Source organism: Schistocerca piceifrons, chromosome 6, assembly GCF_021461385.2.
Source record: "Schistocerca piceifrons isolate TAMUIC-IGC-003096 chromosome 6, iqSchPice1.1, whole genome shotgun sequence".
Taxonomy (NCBI): domain Eukaryota; kingdom Metazoa; phylum Arthropoda; class Insecta; order Orthoptera; family Acrididae; genus Schistocerca; species Schistocerca piceifrons.
The window spans coordinates 97,037,667-97,056,536 of NC_060143.1; the positions used below are offsets into that span (position 1 = coordinate 97,037,667).

General features: G+C 38.8%; 1 protein-coding gene across 1 annotated transcript in view; it reads right to left on the minus strand.

The window, feature by feature from the left end:
- Positions 1-232: 232 nt before the first annotated feature.
- LOC124803166 (selenoprotein N-like) overlaps positions 233-18,870 on the minus strand; it is a 153,680-nt gene continuing 135,042 nt past the window's right edge. Inside the window, exons 7-10 of the mRNA XM_047264348.1 lie at positions 14,013-14,110; positions 9,790-9,999; positions 730-887; positions 233-647 (exon numbers count right to left, since the gene is read on the minus strand). Of these exons, the coding sequence (XP_047120304.1) occupies positions 9,895-9,999; positions 14,013-14,110 (203 nt within the window). The 3' untranslated portion in view covers positions 233-647; positions 730-887; positions 9,790-9,894. The remainder of the gene's footprint in view (positions 648-729; positions 888-9,789; positions 10,000-14,012; positions 14,111-18,870) is intronic.

The window sequence follows — 18,870 nt, forward strand, 5'->3', positions numbered from 1 at the left end:
TGGTGAGTAGTGTGTGTTCAGCCAAAAGCATACCTGTTGAGCACTCTTTTAGTTGTGTCTGCCTGTGACTCAACATCTGCACTCGTATATGATGAGTAGGAATCTATCCTTTTCATGATTTCTACATTTAAATAATTTAGGACAAAAATAACAACTCACTGAATAGTAGAAGCATTGAGTTGTATAGATTACCATTAATAAGCTAAGAAAACACAATTTAATGCTCTTTTTGTTTACTAAAATAATTTATTATACCCACTGTACAACTTATACAAAATACATTTTGTGTGTTTGCAGATGGTACAATTTTTACAACATCGTACCTTGACTCAACTCGTCAGAGCTTTATAGCCAGGTAGTCATACACTACCATCGTGCAACACAACCTCTGTGCATGTTAACATATATCCACGATTCATCATTTGAAAACAGTCATTCTTGTGCTAATGATAAAAGTCAGTCCATCACACAGTAACACTTTTTCCAATTCATACTGACTAGAAAATAATTTACATTTTAAGTCACTTATGCTGAATGTGCTCAACAGCCTCATACTAAATCAAAATTTACATTAATGTATTATGTTCACTGAATTGAGGCTTTCTAATAAGAACTGGTGGTAGACATACTCAGCAGGATCTTGATGTCTGGAAAAGACAGAAAGAAAAAAGTTTTGGTATACTAATTAAAAATTAACATGTTATCTGTGTGGGGATTTTAATTTATTACCTGTCCCATTTCATATCTGGCATTATACTGTCCAATATATCATTTGCATTTAGAATGCCGATGACTGTTCCATTTGGCATCATAATCTCTGTTGTTACTGGAAAGGAGTATTTGGAAAGCAGTTCTTCAGCTTCTCTCATGCCAGCTGCAGAAAGTTCCTGCAAAATAATTACTTAGGAGTGTGATCTTGTTAACTTAAATAATGTGTTCTTGATATAAGTACCTCTCAGAATTGATTGCTTGGTTATTTTGGTTTAGGGTGTTTGATGTCACAGTCATCAGTGACTTAGTGAATAAAAATTCCACATGAGCTCTGATCAGAAAACACATTAATCATGGCCACCTAACACTGGCTCTACTATATTGAGGAGTGTGTGAAGTTCAGTATAAAAATTTTTAATTTTGCCTGAGGACTTGAAGCAAACCACAATTCAGGTATCCTCCATTGTGTAAACTTGAACAGAAAGCGATCTGGAGTACAGGCCTTGGTGTGCTCTAGTTAATGATGGTGGTGGTGGTGGTGGTGGTGGTGGTGATGATGATGATGATGATGATGATGATGATATGAATTTAAATATCTTGCCGAAAGCATTCAGGAAAATGGAATTTAAACAAAAGCAGATGAAATCAAATGTCAAAAGATAGAAAATGCATACTGAGTCACCCAAGATATCTATGAGGGGAAATGTATCTTAAAAACAAACAAAATTAAGACATTACAATACAATAATTAATCCAGAGTGCCTCTACAAATCAGAAACACTAATTTTGAACAGTAAAACAAACAATGAAAAAACTGAGAAAACAGGATGCAAAGTCTTAAGAAAAACTTGGTTATTTTATATCAACTGTGAGGAAAATGGGAAATCAAGCAGTATGCAACTATCCATAGCAAGATTAGAAAATGCAGTGAGCAATTATCAATAGCAAGATTAGAAAATGCAGGTTAAGATTCTATGGGCATATTAAAAGAAACAAAACTGTTATTTCACACATCCATCCCACATGATGCCCGATCTCATTCGCATATGCATTGAAACACGTTGGACACAGTGTGTAGTCAGCAGCATGACAGACCCACAGAGTTTGGGAGATGGAGAGAATGCTCATCTTAGACTGATACAGTATTTATCAAGAGTAACTACTCCATTAACCCAATGTCTTGCTTTAACAGCTGAAACAAATTTATTGCTTTAACAGCTCAACAGAATTTTATCACTATGTGATCAAGAGAACTATATCAACAAGATCCCTTTGGAGTTACCATTTCCCAGCAAGCTGGAGGAAAATTAGGTAGCCTGCAAGATCACAAGAGGACAGTAGAAAGAGCTTAGTACAGTGGTGATAGAGTCACGGTGCGGTGAGGCACCAAGAGGTGCAGTGATGAGGTATTGCACCCATGTGCAACTACACCCATGTACAACTATCCAGAGATACTTAGAAGTGCAGAGGTACTTTTGATCCAGACTCCTTCTCCAAGGAATATTGTGCCTTTACTTATTGGGCTGCTTTGGTCATTGACTATTTCATAGGTAAAGATGCGCATCATATGTCATGGACAATTTAGACTCCAGAACTAACTCCTGTAAAGCATGTCAACATTCACAGGGTGGCAAAGACAGGGAGGGGGAGGTGGAGGGGCAACCACCATTATGGATTCTTTCTTAGCTCTAAGCATGTTCTCATAAATAGGATCGACTACCAAAAGGCTTGAGCATCTCATTTTGATACCAGAAATGTCATGTTGAATCGGTAACCACGACACCTTTTAACCACTTTCTTTTCTCTCAAATCACTGTTTTTCATGGTGTGTTTTAAGGTTTAAACCCAAGTTGAAAATTTCAGATTATAACTTAATTTGGATGATGGTGTCCACTATGTCCTTCCCCCATGTGGCTGTGACATCATTCTTTGAAGCACATGTCTCTATTGTGTTTTCCAGCTTTGATGGATGAGATCACAGGCACACCTTGGCAGGTTCAATGTCAATTCTTGTTAAAAGAAAAGAAAAAATTCCTTGACGTCTATATTTATGTACTGCTCCATGACTCTGCTGTCAATATCTTTATTCTTGGCTTGTATGTAACTTCTGTGTCTTCTTTCAGTAAATGTGTTTTTTTTTTCATATCCAGAGTGTAATTACAAAGCTAATAAAATGTTTTCTTGCCTTTAAATAATATTTTTCATCAGGTTATGGGCCCAGTCATCAGGTCCTTCAAGCTTATCAATGCTGACCTTATAATCGCCGCTCGCAGTCATGTTTATTTACAGACACAGGCTCATTTCAAATATTGTTTTACTTCTTAAACTAGATGATTTTAGTAAATTTCGTCGATCTTTTTAAGACACAAAAATGAAGTGTGTACTGTGCTTAAGCAGTTTTTAAATGAAGCACGAACTAATGGACATGTTGTCAAACAATTTAATGTGATGGTGGCAAAGAATTTAACAATAAGAATATCAGTGAACTGCTTGCAGACAGGGGAATAGAGCTACTGATTCCTCCTCCTTACACTCATGAACAAAATGGTGTGGCTGAACGGGAAAATAGGACGATTGTTGAAGCTGCCCAGTCAATGCTAAATCCGAGTAAATTACCTAAAGGGTTGTGGGCAGAGGCATGTAATACAGCAGTCTACCTAATAAATTGTACTGGAAAATCTTCAGTTGAAAATAAAACCCCTTATGAACTATGGTTTAATCGACCAGTAGGATGACTTGATCATCTCAGAATTTTTGGCACAGGCTGCTATGTTCACATTAACAAACAATTCTGTTCCAAGTTTGATGATAAGGCAGTTTTTGGACGACTTGTTGGATATGTTAATGACAAAGATGGCTTTAGAGTTTGGATTCCATCTAAAAGTAAAGTGGTGTTGAGTCACGATGTGAAATTCAAGCCAGAAATTGTTTGTGATTTACATAGTGATCATGTTGAATATAGTGATCATGTTGAATTTGAAGTCCCTTAGGAAGAATTTAATGATCCCAATTCATCTAAAGATGACCAATGTAAATCTCCTAGGCTGTACACTTCTGGAGGAAAGCAAACTCAAGAAAAAATTGGCACTCTCGATTCTGGAGAAAGTCAAGAGTCGAGTGAATCTGATGAAAATAAAGAATTAACAGAATTTTTAAAAGCAGAAGCTGCTGAATCTTCTAATGAAGAGAAACAGAAGAATAAAAGACAATGAAGAAAACCAACCTGGATGGAAAGTGGTGAATTTTGTATGGCAACAAAAGTTGATGCACTTGAATACAAAGATCCAAACTGTTTTTCAGAAATATTGCAGTCAAACGAGAAGGAAGAATGGATGCAAGCTATTAGTGAAGAACTTCAATCACTAAAGAAAATCAATACCTGGGTGCTGGTTGACCGTCCGAAGAATGCCAAAGTATTGCAAAACCGCTGGGTTCTACGGCGAAAGGTCGCAGTCAATGGAAGTACTCGCTTTAAAGCCAGATTGGTTGCAAAAGGCTGTATTCAGAAAGCAGGAATTGATTATGACGACACCTTTAGCCCTGTGGCACGTTATGACACCATACGAACTCTGTTGGCTGTAGCTGCTTTAAAGAAAATGCTGCTAGAACAATTCGATGTAAAGACAGCTTTTTTGAATGGAATACTTGAAGATGAAGTATATATGGAACAACCAGAAGGTTTCGAAGATGGTACAGGCCGAGTATGTTTCTTAAAAAAAAGTCTTTATGGGTTGAAGCAAGCGCCACGTTGCTGGAACAAACATTTTGTTGAGTTCATGAAGAAAGCTGGTTTTTCAAACAGTGATGCAGACCCATGCCTATTTTATCATAGACAAAATGGAAATAGCCTTTATGTGGCAATCTACGTTGATGATGGCCTGATTGTTGGCAGTAACAAGAAAGAAATTGCTGTTTTTATGGATGTTTTACAACATGAATTCAAAATAACAACTGGCAGTTTTGAAAATTTTCTTGGCATAAAAATAAAGCAATATGAAGATGGAGCAATAATGATAAGTCAAGAGAAATATACAGAAGAAATTCTGCAAAGATTTCGAATGTCAGAATGCAATACAATCTCAACTCCTATTGGACATGAGGGCAATAATCAAAATGAAGAAGTTTCGTCATCTGTACCCTACCGTGAAGCAATTGGTTGTCTCATGTACCTTTCAACAGTAACTCGTCCAGACATCACTTTTGCAGTCAATAAAGCTGTTCGAGCTATGGAGAAACCAACCACTGAAGACTGGAATAGAGTAAAGCGCATTTTCCGGTATTTGAAAGGGACCTTAAATTTTGGAATTGTATATAATAAAAAAGAAGAGCTAAAGATTTACGCTGATGCAGATTTCGCAGGTGATAACTGGACAAGGCGCTCAACAACTGGAATTCTTGCAAAGTACGCAGGTGGTGCAGTGTCATGGACAAGTCAGTTGCAGAAAGTAGTGGCCACATCCACAACCAAGGCGGAAATAATTGCAGCTAGTGAAGGAGCGAAAGAGTTAGTTTGGTTACGTCGTCTGCTACCAGAATTAGTGGAAATGTCGGGGCAGCCTCCAGTTCTTTACATTGACAATGCTAGTGCATTGAAGTTGGCAAAAAATCCAGAATATCATCAACGTTCTAAACATATAGAGGTCCGACATTTCTATGTTCGTGAAAGATATCTGAACGGTGAGATTTTCTTGGAACACATTAATGGACACAACCAGTTGGCAGATATTTTGACAAAACCCTTTGAACGAGTTCGATTTAATTTTCTATGTTCAGAAATTGGCATGCAAGAGACAAAGCAATAATTTCATTATTTTTTCTTTTGGAGGAAGTGTTAAAAGAAAAGAAAAAATTCCTTGACGTCTATATTTATGTGCTGCTCCATGACTCTGCTGTCAATATCTTTATTCTTGGCTTGTATGTAACTTCTGTGTCTTCTTTCAGTAAATGTGTTATATTTATGTGCTGCTCCATGACTCTGCTGTCAATATCTTTATTCTTGGCTTGTATGTAACTTCTGTGTCTTCTTTCAGTAAATGTGTTTTTTTTTTTCGTATCCAGAGTGTAATTACAAAGCTAATAAAATGTTTTCTTGCATTTAAATAATATTTTTCATCAATTCTAAAGCCTTATTTGCACTGAAATCTCCATCCCTGTTTGTAATGTTTCCCAATATCATTATGTTGATATATTCCTTAATTACACTGCATCAGATACTTTGATCCTGTACAACGACACTAGTTTTGTCATATTTAATGATTGTATTTCTGGTTGTGTTTGGTAGTGGTTGATTTGCTTGCCAATGTGAAGTGTGTTTCATATGTTCCTTAGTTTTTTTTTAACAATGGAAACTCCAGGTAGGAATATAAAAAAATGTAGGAAAAGACAAATTGCTGCTTACTGTACAGACTTAACAAATGTCTTCTTTACTGTAAGTACCAACCTGTCTTTTCTGACATTGTTATTTTTTCCTCAACTGGCTTTGGTGCTCTGTTATATATTCAACCCAACACACTGGCAACAAATGTGGTGTATACCTGGTTTTTGGAGATCTGGATCATCTTTAATGTCACCATTGGAAGGAGTTAAATGCATTTAGAGAATTTACCACAGTACACTAACTATGTAAACATTTCTAAAGATTAGGGTATATAAGCAACCCATGTTTTTTTCTCTGTTCTTGATCTCAGTCTCCTTCACAGGAATTCTTGAAATTGTCCACAATGATTAGTTAATCAAAATAACCATTTCTTCTGTACACTATTCCTATGTCTTGTGTTCTGTGCCAAGGCTCTTCTTACCTGATATTAAATATTAATAGCATGTTACTCCAAAATGTTCATTCATTCATGTTCCATGTCATTAAACAGAATCTTTACAACAATGTGGAATTAGGTGAGGTACACACTAATAACTCCAAGCAGGCACTAGGAATTGCAATAATAACCAACTTCCATTGCATGGTGTGTGTGTGTGGGGGGGGGGGGGAGGTGGGGGGGGGGGTGAGGGGGGGGGGGGGGGGAGTGCACATGCTCAAGGAGGCACTCCAGTTACTAAGTTTCAAGTTGTTATTTTTTGAGTGTGCATACTGACGACTCAATGCTTCTGCTTTTCAGTGACTGGTCCCATTTGTGTACTGAAAACTATTTGGAAAATTTAATTGGTATATCTCTCTTGCATGGATGGAGCTCTACTTTCATAAAGGGAAGAAAATCACATTGATTAATTACACCATATGAATAAAACAACTCTGAAGAGGGATCATAAAATAAGAGTCCAACACGGTTTATCACTAGGGCCCCTCTTGTTCCTGAACTTTAAAAATGACAGTCCATTAACTTAAAAGGACTGTTTAAAAGTGTGATGTTTTCTGATGACAGAAACATACTAATCAAGACCCAGAACTCAGTTATATGACAATAGTGCAGATGATGCTGAAGAGGGCTACAACTGATGTAACAGGCATTAAGGATTGAAACTCCTGGCAGGAATATCAAAAATGCAGGAAGAGGCAGAGTGCCACTTGCCATAAAGAAGACATGTTAAGTTGCTGACAGGAAAATTAAAAGACACTTATGCACAGCTTTCAGCCACAGCCTTCTTCAGAAAAAGAGAAGCGCACACCATTCATTCACACAAGCAAGATCACATCACGTGCACATAAATGCCAACTCCAGCAGTTCAAGCCAGAATGTATTCCAGCCCAAGATGCCAGAGTTGGCGGTCATGTGTGCATGAGGTGAGCTTGCTTGTCTGTAAGAATGGTGTGTGTTTCTCTTTTGCTGATGATGGCGATGGCCAAAAGCTTTGCATAAGCATCTCAGTTTTGCCTGTCTGCAATTTAACATGTCATCTTTACGGTAAGTAGCAATCTATCTTTCCCTACACTGTTGATTATTTTACATAGTTCATAGTTATCTTCAAGGATAATTCAGTTAAAGTAAATTAAGTATTCCGTATAAGTCAGTTGTAAAATTGCTGTGTAAAGTAGATAGTAAGTAGATGGTATCTTGCAGAGCCCTCTTCAAAGACCTTGGAATTCTTACAACCATTCCCCAACAAATATTCTCATGACTACCATTTTTGTTAGAAATAAGAATTTGTTTCAGATGATTTTGCTGTAGAAAAACAAAAGAAGATAGGAAAATAATGTCTAACAGGAAGACATTTACAGGAACTTGCTATGTTAATATACATGATTAATATTGCAGTGAAATGTAAGCAAAAAAGATTGTCCAATAACCAGAAGAGTGGCATGTGGTTATGTGCCACTCATCAATTGTCTAAAAAGGAGTAATCACCTACCCTCATGTTTGTTTATTTAGTATTGTGTAACATATTATATACAACCAAATTTAAAAAGCCAATTAATAATTTGGAATTACCAAAGAGTGCTTGTGATTAGACAGATTATGAATATTACTTTATACACTACTGGCCATTAAAATTGCTACACCAAGAAGAAATGCAGATGATAAACGGGTACTCATTGGACAAATATATTATACTAGAACTGACATGTGATTACATTTTCGTGCAATTTGGGTGCATAGATCTTGAGAAATCAGTACCCAGAACAACCACCTCTGGCCGTAATAACGGCCTTGATATGCCTGGGCATTGAGTCAAACAGAGATTGGATGGCGTGTACAGGTACAGCTGCCCATGCAGCTTCAACACGATACCACAGTTCATCAAGAGTAGTGAATGGCGTATTGTGACGAGCCAGTTGCTTGGCCACCATTGACCAGACGTTTTCAATTGGTGAGAGATCTGGAGACTGTGCTGGCCAGGGCAGCAGTCGAACATTTTCTGTATCCAGAAAAGCCTGTACAGGACCTGCAACATGAGGTCATGCATTATCCTGCTGAAATGTAGGGTTTCGCAGGGATCGAATGAAGGGTAGATCCATGGGTCATAACACATCTGAAATGTAACGTCCACTGTTCAAATTGCCGTCAATGCAAACAGAGATAACCGAGACGTGTAACCAATGGCACCCCATACCATCACGGCGGGTGATACGCCAGTATGGCGATGACAAATACATGCTTCCAAAGTGCTTTCACCGTGATGTCGCAAAACACGGATGCAACCATCATGATGCTGTAAACAGAACCTGGATTAATCCGAAGAAATGACGTTTTGCCATTTGTGCACCCAGGTTCGTCATTGAGTACACCATCGCAGGCGCTCCATTCTGTGATGCAACGTCAAGGGTAACCGCAGCCATAGTCTCTGAGCTGATAGTCCATGTTATTGTGAACGTCGTCGAACTGTTCGTGCAGATGGTTGTTGTCTTGCAAACGTCCCCATCTGTTGACTCAGGGATCGAGATGTGGCTGAACAATCTGTTACAGCCATGCGGATAAGATGCCTATCATCTCGACTGCTAGTGATACGAGGCCATTGGGATCCAGCACAGCATTCCGTATTACCCTCCTGAACCCACCGATTCCGTATTCTGCTAACAGCCATTGGATCTCAACCAACGAGAGCAGCACTGTCACAATACCGCAAACCGCAATCACTATAAGCTACAATCTGACCTTTATCTAAGTCGGAAACGTGATGGTACGCATTTCTCCTCCTTACACGAGGCATGACAACAACGTTTCACCAGGCAACGCTGGCCAACTGCTGTTTGTGTATGAGAAATCGGTTGGAAACATTCCTCATGTCAGCACGTTGTAGGTGTCGCCACTGGCGCCAACCTTGTGTGAATGCTCTGAAAAGCTAATCATTTGCATATCACATCTTCTTCCTGTTGGTTAAATTTCGCATCTGTAGCACATCATCTTTGTGGTGTAGCAATTTTAATGGCCAGTAGTGTAAGTTGATGCTGAAAAAAGTTATTTCTATTTTCTACAGACAAATATAAATGAGATACTGCCAGAATCCTTCATTTTGTAGTAAAATGAACTTTTAAATACATTGTGTTGTCGTTTTTCATAATTTTTCTCCTAAATGTATATCATCTACATGACTTTATATTTTTACTACTCAAACCTAGGAAATCAGATCTCAATCATCTTTTGTCTGCTAAATTCTGCAATTGTAAAAGTTATGACATTCCATTACCTTCAGATCAGCTACAAGTGCCCAAGAACTTATGAAATGTTTCTTGAGTGTGTCCATGACAGAAGAAGCAGACAGTGCACCTTCTCTCAAGGACCGACCTGAGCCTCAGCATGACTGGTCATCTAGGACACCCCAGAGAACAATGCAGTGTAACGGCTTTTGCGTCAGCTGAGAGAGCACCACTGCTTCCTTAATGGGATGATATTTGACCTATTGCATGACCACATTAATCAGGCATTAGAAAGAAGAACACACAAAAATAAAGATTACATAAAACAGGCAATTCAAAGTGTGAATGTTAAATATCAAACTGAAATCATATGATACAAAAGAAGAGTGACTACCTTAAGAGACAACCAGCTATTACAGGTCTGACAGACATGAACAGAAAAGTGTTAAGAGCTTCTTTCATTCTAAAAAATTCTCATTCGCAGGAGAAGATGAAAGAAAATATCAAGAAAATATCCACAGTAAAGAAACGAAGGGAAAGATACTAAATCCTAGAGAGAGAAAAGCTGTTGAGAGGCTCCACTATACTGAATGATCTGCAGGCAATAACTAGCTCAAAGAGAAGAAATAAATCATGGAGTGCCTACAAGAGCATAAAAGAAAGTGCAGCTGTTTTGCTTTACAAGTTTTTGGGTTTGAAACTGAGTTATTTTCTTCACATAATATTTTGACTTCCCTAGTTGGCTTCCTTAGATGTTAATACAGATTTTGTTGCCTGCTGTGTGAACTATTTGTTGTGCACTTAACTAGTGACTGTCTCCTGACAATGACAAAGAAAAAGTTTCACCAGGGTTTAAGCAAACTGAATGCAGGATCAAATGTTTTACATACATTAAAGCCTGTTTTCTTTGTAATTAAATTATCTGCCATTCTAATCTCTAGTGCCTACTTTATTGCACAGCCCCTGATGGAAAATGTTGACAGTAACCTCAGAATTTCTCATATGATATAGCTACTGGTAATGAAGTTTATCTGAAACATGCTGCACAATTATTCAGTTAGATCTTTGAAGGATTTTGAAGTGGTACGAAAACTGGCCACTTGCATTAAATGTTAAAAAAATTAGAATTATGCACTTAAAAAAAATAGAAAAATGTAGCATCCTGTGACCACAATACACTGATACTGGTTCCATACATTTTGTAATGATGTGGAACATGTCAGTTTAACATAAGATTTCATTACACACTATTATTATTACAGTTTCTACTTCATAGCTAAAAATTCATCTATTGAGTAGAAGGAGTTGTCATTCAGAAATTCTTTTAATTTGGTTTTAAATGTTGGTCAGATATCTGTTGGACTTTTAATGCTATGTGGAAATGAACAAAGCCAGATTTAACCCACAATAATGAAGATCATTCTTTTTTCTAGTTCATGGAAATATATACCGTCTATGCAACTAACTGAAGGCAGTTTGTTTATTGCCATACACATTTTGCAGATCCATTTGCAGAACCACTTAATTTTCTGAAAGACATTATTTACAATTTTTTGATACCTCCCTAGTTAGAGGGCTCTGCTGATTTTTGCCAACTATCTATACTGTTAATTTCAGCCTTCTGCATTCTTTCACTTAAATATGAATTAAACCATTCTTGCACTGTCCCGTTCATGCCACAATACCTAAGTTTATCTAGATGAATGTCATGATCCACACAGTCAAAAGTCTTTGAGAGTTCACAAAATATTAAAATGGGTGATGTTCGGTTATTCAGAGCATATAACATTTGATCAGCAAAAGCATATATTGCATTTTCTGTTGAAAAGCCTTTCTGAAAACCAAGCTGACATTTTTCAATACTTCATTTTTACAAATATGTGAAGCTACTCTTGAATACATTACTTTTCAAGAATTTTGGATAGAGCTGTCAGAAGTGAGACTGGGCAGTAGTTGTTAGCATCAGACCTATCCCCTTTGTTATGCAATGATTTAACAATAGTATATTTTAGTCTTATCTGAAAAAATGTCCTGTTTCTGTGAGTTACTACATTATGTGGCTGAGAATCCTACTTATTTGTTGGGAACAAGCTTTTAGTACTCTGCTGGAAATGCCATCAATTCCATGTGAGCTTTTACTTTTGATGAATTTATTATTTTCCTAATTTCAGTAGGAGAAGAGAATTACAACAGGAATCAGTCAATTACTACAAATACCCGGGTGTAACAATTTATGGGGACATGAAATAGAAATATCAGACAGAATGGCAAGGAAATTCCTGGCAGAATGTAAATAATTAGGGGTAGAGGAGACAACTCACCAGATAGGGGAAGTGTTGACAGGCACACAAAAAGAAATTAAAACCTTGCTAGCTTGTGTGTGTGTGTGTGTGTGTGTGTGTGTGTGTGTGTGTGTGTGTGTGTGTGTGTGTGTGTGTGTGTGCGCACGCGAGCTACTACATTGTGCCGGGAGCACACGATGTCTGCAGTTTTATGTGCAGTTTGGTAGGCTGGGGTGAGGGGTTCTGCTGTATTGTGTGAGCAGAAGGAGAAAAAGAGATTGGAAGGGATGGCTGACAGCTTGAATGGAAGCATCAAGTGTACAGGACAGGGATGCGATACACAGGCACCGGAGACAATGATTTTGTGTGACGCACAGTAAAATGGAGGAGTGGATTTGGAGGGGGTGCAGAACAGCATTTCATGTGGGAATGACCACCAACCAGTCCATCAGAATGAAAGGCCACGTCCAAACTGCGGCAAAGAGTGGAGTTGACCACCCGGTTACAGAGCACAAAATGCTCAGTTCAACCGCTGCTTCATACCCCATGCCATTTGTATCCGTTCCCCATCAACAGGTTTTCTGAACTTTGTAGATGGGAGTTACCCTTGTAACTCTCCTTTTCCTACAGTAATCCTCATGGTCTCAACCCCAGCTAAGACACAGCACCCTGTACCCTCCAGTCCCTGCTTCCTCTATCCAGCACCCATCACAATCCACTCTTCCACGTCATCATCGTCACAGTGACATATTAACTCACTGGCTCCAGTGCTTGTCTACCGCATCCCTATTTGGTACATGTACTACCTCTCCCTCACCCCTCTTTACTTACTGAACTTTAGAGAGAGAGATAGATAGATAGATAGATAGATAGATAGATAGATAGATAGAGAGAGAGAGAAGAGAAGAGAAGATATTCACATGTATGTGAACTCCTAGCTCAAGAACTCATCCACAAGCTAGTAAAGTTCTCTCCAACACATCTGGTGCTCTAGCAATCCCTCTGGGATAAACCTCCACTAACCCGTTCCCACGGCCTCACCTCACCTTTTCCCTTCTCTATCCTGTCCACATCACTCTTCCTCTGTTCAAAATCATGTAGTGTCTCCCCCCCCCCCCCTCTCTCCTCCATCCCCCCCCTCGATTCAACCCCCTCTCCCCTCCCTTTCTCTCTTCATCTTCACCTTTCTCTTCTCTTCTTGTTTCCTCATTCCCTTCAGTTCTCCCCTCTCCCTCTTCCTACATCTCCACACTTTTTTTCATCTTGTTATGGTGCCACACTACCGCCTCTCTAACTCCTTTCCTCCCCCCATCAGCACAGGCAACTGCTTTCAATAATCCAGTGTCAGTGATTAGTCTTCCTGTGGTCATGAGCAAGTGCATTTGGGTATCAATGTTTTTGTGTCTGTGAATGGGTCTACTAATGTTAGAAAAAGAGCTAGTTCTTGAAACCTAGTGTGAATGCTATTTTCCGTTACATGTTTCAGTGCTCCACACATCAGTCCACAATGTGTGAACGGTTGCCTTCCCCTGATTTTACATATTGTTCTGTCCAGGAATTCTCATTATTCTTTTACATCTTTGTAAAACTGTTCTTATAGTCTGTCCAACATATAATGTGCCACTTTTTTCCTTTTTTCTTTTTTGATTCATCCTAAATTTCTGAGACATTATTTTACTGTTTGATGGTGTATGCAAACAATAACTAGGACGGCAAGCAGCACGTCCACATCACAGTTTGGTTGGAGTTGAAACAATGAGCAACAAAACATGCAGTTGACAACTGAGGAAGACACCTGTAATGTCAAAAAATTGTAACAATGTTGCTGTAGAATGGATTTCAGAAAGATAATTTGTGCATCTTGTGGAAACTGTAATAAAAATGTTTCTTCCATTATACTTTAGTTAGCTTATCAAATTTGTACAAAAGTTGTATATATTTGCTAGCCCTATGTTCAACGCATATTGAACATGCCGCCTTACATTACACACCTCTTTAAATGGGAACATGGCTTTTTCAAGCATATCTTCAGCATCTTCGTCTGATATTTGTTGATCCCATTTCACTTCAGATGGTGTCAGTTGCTGCTCTGTAACATAAGAATATGGCAATTAATTGCAAATCACACTGAACTTCAGAGAATAACCATAATTAAGAAATACAGAATCTTTTTAAAACTAATGAAAACATTGAGATGTATTGTCTTCTCAGTTATTGGAATGACATTCCTGTTTACATGCCAAAACTATGAAAATAAAGTTCATTAAAAACCTTCTGGGTATGCTGCCGCATCATCACATACAATACTAAAATAACTGATGTTTCAAATTTGCAACAGCAGCCTTTCTTAGAGCATAAACGGTTTATGCTGCTATTCTGCCAGTCTCATAAGACCACCAATTTACATTTTCTAAGTTTCTACTGGCCTTAAAATATCATTGGTTTTAGTGAAAAGGAGTTAGAGGAAGGTACGGGAACCTGTTCTTGTTGATAATTAGTAGCTTATTGTGAACTGGCAACAAGCTTGTGCAGGCTGTGCTTTCCTACTGGTAGTCACAGAAATTTGATGATTTGATGACAGTTCTGTGTGGTCAGTTTATGTAAAGCAGTCATCATAATCTCCAGTGAGGCCTCTGTGCAATGACCACATGTGGCCCAAGGTACTGGCAGGATGCAGATAGAGGAAATTAAACAGAGCAGCGGCTGGTAACACACTTACTTAACGTCAAGGGCATTGGCAAAAGTGTGGCCAGCATGCTTCATGAGGAGGCATCGGACCAATTTTCCAGAGCTGCCACAAAATCCAGGATTTGGTAGGATCTGCTAATGATGATGTAAAATCTTTTCCACACTGCAGGTGCATACAAGGTATACTGTGTATGCAGTGTGAGCTAGGTGGGGGAAACTACTACATCTTTCAGCACCCACATGGAAGTGCACTAATGGTAAATTTGATTGGGGCAGTGCAATAGACTGGTTCTGGCAGAACACCATCTCTCTAGTAAGTTCGAGGAAGCCCGAGTGCTTGTGAGACAGCTGTGGATGCTCACACACAACTTAAGAGGTACAATTCATGTCTTGAAGTAGCCTAATAATCTCAACACCTGATTGCCAGCAATTCCAGTATGATGAACCACAAATAGTCACTGTTCAATGTCCTCACCGGACACTGCCACAATTATCTCAAACTGTTGAGACAGAGCTGGCATAATATTCCTATGACTACACAGTCTCCAAAACCATGCTGCCTTTTTGGAGTAGGATCAGCAAGTTTCTTAATCCCTGTTTAGTTTCCTATACATCCCCTCCCTCTGTTCTGACTACCCAGTGGAATTTTGGAGCCAATAAAAATGAACATAATTGTTATTGGTACTTTTATGACAATGATAGAAAAAACAATACACTGAACTACCCACTGCCAGCAAAAATGCCCTGATGAGGATAACAACAAGACAACCAAAACATCAGTTATTTTAGTACTTTATATTATGACACTGCAGCATAAACAGAAGGATTTTAATGAAATTGATACCAGGTACAGAAGCCTGCATATTTATAAAAAAGGAAATAGCTGAAGGGTTGATTAAAGTGGGAAGTAATGGAGGGGGCTCAAATATTGAGGAAACAAAAGACGAGAGACGTGATTCTACTGTCAAATGAGGACAGAATCTAAAAGAAACCAAACAAAAGTTAATAACAATACAGGGAATGAAATTTGAATTAAAATGATAAATAACTTATGAAGTAAAGAAGAAATGGTGGGCTGAGAAAAGCTCTTCTTGCTCCAGTGAAGCAGCCCCCCCAAGAAGTATGCTGTATGTTATGTGGCTATGAAAAAATACGTAATCAGAACTAAGTATCACATTATTACTAATGTGTGCTCGAAATTTATATAACCAAGTACATGATTCTTGGTAATTTAATGCATATAGAGTGAGTGTGTGTGTGTGTGTGTGTGTGTGTGTGTGTGTGTGTGTGTCAGTGTTAGTACTGCATAAACTAAACATTGCATTTATTTTCAGTGTTACTCTGATTTGCACTCAATCCATTGTCTTTAAACCACGTACCGCAAATTCTTAGACTTGCTTTGCTTTGTTCCTTTAGGTCCTGTGTGTCATTTCCAGTTGTGATGAAAGTGTTATCAACAGCATCCAGAATAGATTTAAATGGCATGATACTAGGCAGATCATTAATATAAATTATGAACAATAAGGGTCCCAGCACAGAACTTACACACACTTCTTGAAATATTCAGGATTCCGGAGTTCGCATCATTAAAGTGTATCTACTCTCTGAACCTCAAATGCTACTTTCTAAGTACTGTAAATTGTAAAATGATTCACAAATTTGCTGCACTGCCATTGCCAAACAGTACTATAATTATTACTTGTTTGTTGTCAATGCAGCAGATATAGAAAAGAATTTCCCAGGTACAGGCTAACAGGATTACTATTCTCAAGTCATCACATACAAATTATTTAAAGGGGTTATTCATCTGCAGTGAATTAACGCCAATCACAATATAAGATATAAAGATTAATTCCTATAAAGGCTTATATTTGTATCCAGAATAAGAACATTGGTACACTCATTTAAGTAAACCATCCTAAAACAGTATCAGTAGTGTGGAACAGCACATGCAAGGTCAGGAATGAACATCTCATCATTACATTAGATTGTTGTAAGTTTAGTCCAACCCCTCGTCCAAGATGTGGGAGATGGGCAACAGCATGAAGTAGAGGATTGCCTGTAGGAGTGAGGTACAGTGGGGACTCTGTCTCCCATGACCACTACGGTAGCTGTGAAGGACCTACAGGAATCCTGAAAAGTGATGGCTAACAGGGCTCTAGTGAAACTATGATAGGCTCAGCAAACCAGTAGTGGTTATGATTTCTGCTTTCAAAAATAGAATGAGCCTCGGAAGGGGTGGATTTAATCACCGACAAACTGGCTATAAACAAAGACTAAGATTTGGAACATTAAATATACAAACATTGACTGGAAATGTGGAGGAGATGGTAGACATGATGGAAAGAAGGAAGGTAGGCCTATTGGGGTTAGCTGAAACGAGATAGAAAGGAGAAGGAAGGAGAGAACTGAGGAAAGGCTACTGACTGCACTGGAGTGGAAATGAGGAGGGAAGGAGAAATGGAGTCTGAGTAATAGTAAGAGATGGATTAAAAGAGGAAGTGAAGAGAATAAGTGACAGGATGATGAAGACCAAAATTTCACTCAAGGGGACAACCATAGAGGTAATACAAGAGTATGCGCCGCAAGTGGGTTGCACTTCTGAGAAGAAGCAAGAGTTTGAAAAGGAAATGCAGAAGCAGATGGGAAGGAAGAATATGATAGTAATGGGGGATTTAAACACACACATTGGAAGAGGAAGACAAGGCTGCGAAAGTGTGCTCGGACCAGAGGGTTGTGGGTGCTGAAATAAGGAAGGTGAAAGACTACTGGAGATCTGTCAAATGAATGGCTTGCTGGTTGGGAACTCTTGGTTCAGGAAAAGAGAGAGCCACAAAATTACTTGGTACAGTCAAGACTTAAAAAGAAAGTCGATAGTTGACTACTTCCTGTACGATAGTGAGATGAATAGGAACATCATTGACATTAAGGTAATACCATCAGAGGCCTTGGATAGCGACCACAGTTTGCTGGTAATGAACCTGAGAGGGACTAAGGATAATAAAGGGACAGAAAACCAGGAAAAATGTATAAGGGTAAGGAAGTTGAAGGAGGAAGAAAGCAGGCTACAGCACCTACAAGTAGCAAAGGAAAGCATCCCAAAGTATGAGCAAAAATGTTTGAAGAGGAATGAGTAGCTTCACGGTAACATTAGTAAGTGCAGCGGAAGAAATATGCGGGAGGATAAGCAACAAAGAGAGATGGAAAGAAACACCCTGGTGGGATGATAAAACAATGGATATAGTACAGAAGAAGAATAGAGCCTTTAGGGTATGGTTCCAGAAGAGAACAGTAGAGACAAGAGAAGAGTATGAAGCAAGAAAGAAAGAAGAAAAAAGAGTGGTGGTGGAGGAAAGCAGAAAGTGGATGGAACAGGGCACCAGAATGATGAGGAGGCTAGTGATGGTTCAAAAAAGTTGTTATACTGGAATATTAAAAGTAAGAGGAAGAACGGTATGACAGATTACGCTCGAATGGTGAACAAAAGTGGACAAGATCAAGAGAATAAGGAGGAACTCAAGAATATGTGGAAGGAGTATTTTGAAGAACTCCTGAACCCGAATGGGGACCTGGATGAGGAGGAACAAGCTGAAGAGGAAAAGCAAATAGAAAAAGACCTTACATGGGGGGGGGGGGGGGGGGGGGGAGTGGAAGAGGCATTGGGCAAGATGCAAGATGAAGGGAGGGAAGTCACCAGGTCTGGATGAGTTAAGTGTAGAGATGGTGACAGCAGAAGGAGAGGTGTGGATACAATGGCTATATCGAGTAATGAAAATTGTGCAGAGACAGAAGATGATCCCAGAAGACTGGAAGAAGGGAATAATTGTCACAACCTTTAAGAAGGGAAATAGAAAAGAGTGCAAGAACCACCGGGGGATAACACTGATGAGTCATTGTGCAAAGATTTTTGAGAGAATTTTGGAAGCACAAATTCGGGCAAAATTAGAAGGAAAAATGAGAGAAGAGCAACATGGCTTCAGAACAGGAAGGCCCACACTGGATCTAATTCTGGCTGTAAGGCAACTGCGGGAACAGCACTATGAATATGGAATAGATCTACCAATGACCTTCCTGGCCATTGAAAAAGCGTATGATAGTGTATGTACAAGCAAAATGTGGAAAGCCCTTGAGAACAGAGGAGTAGCAAAACAGATTATTTAG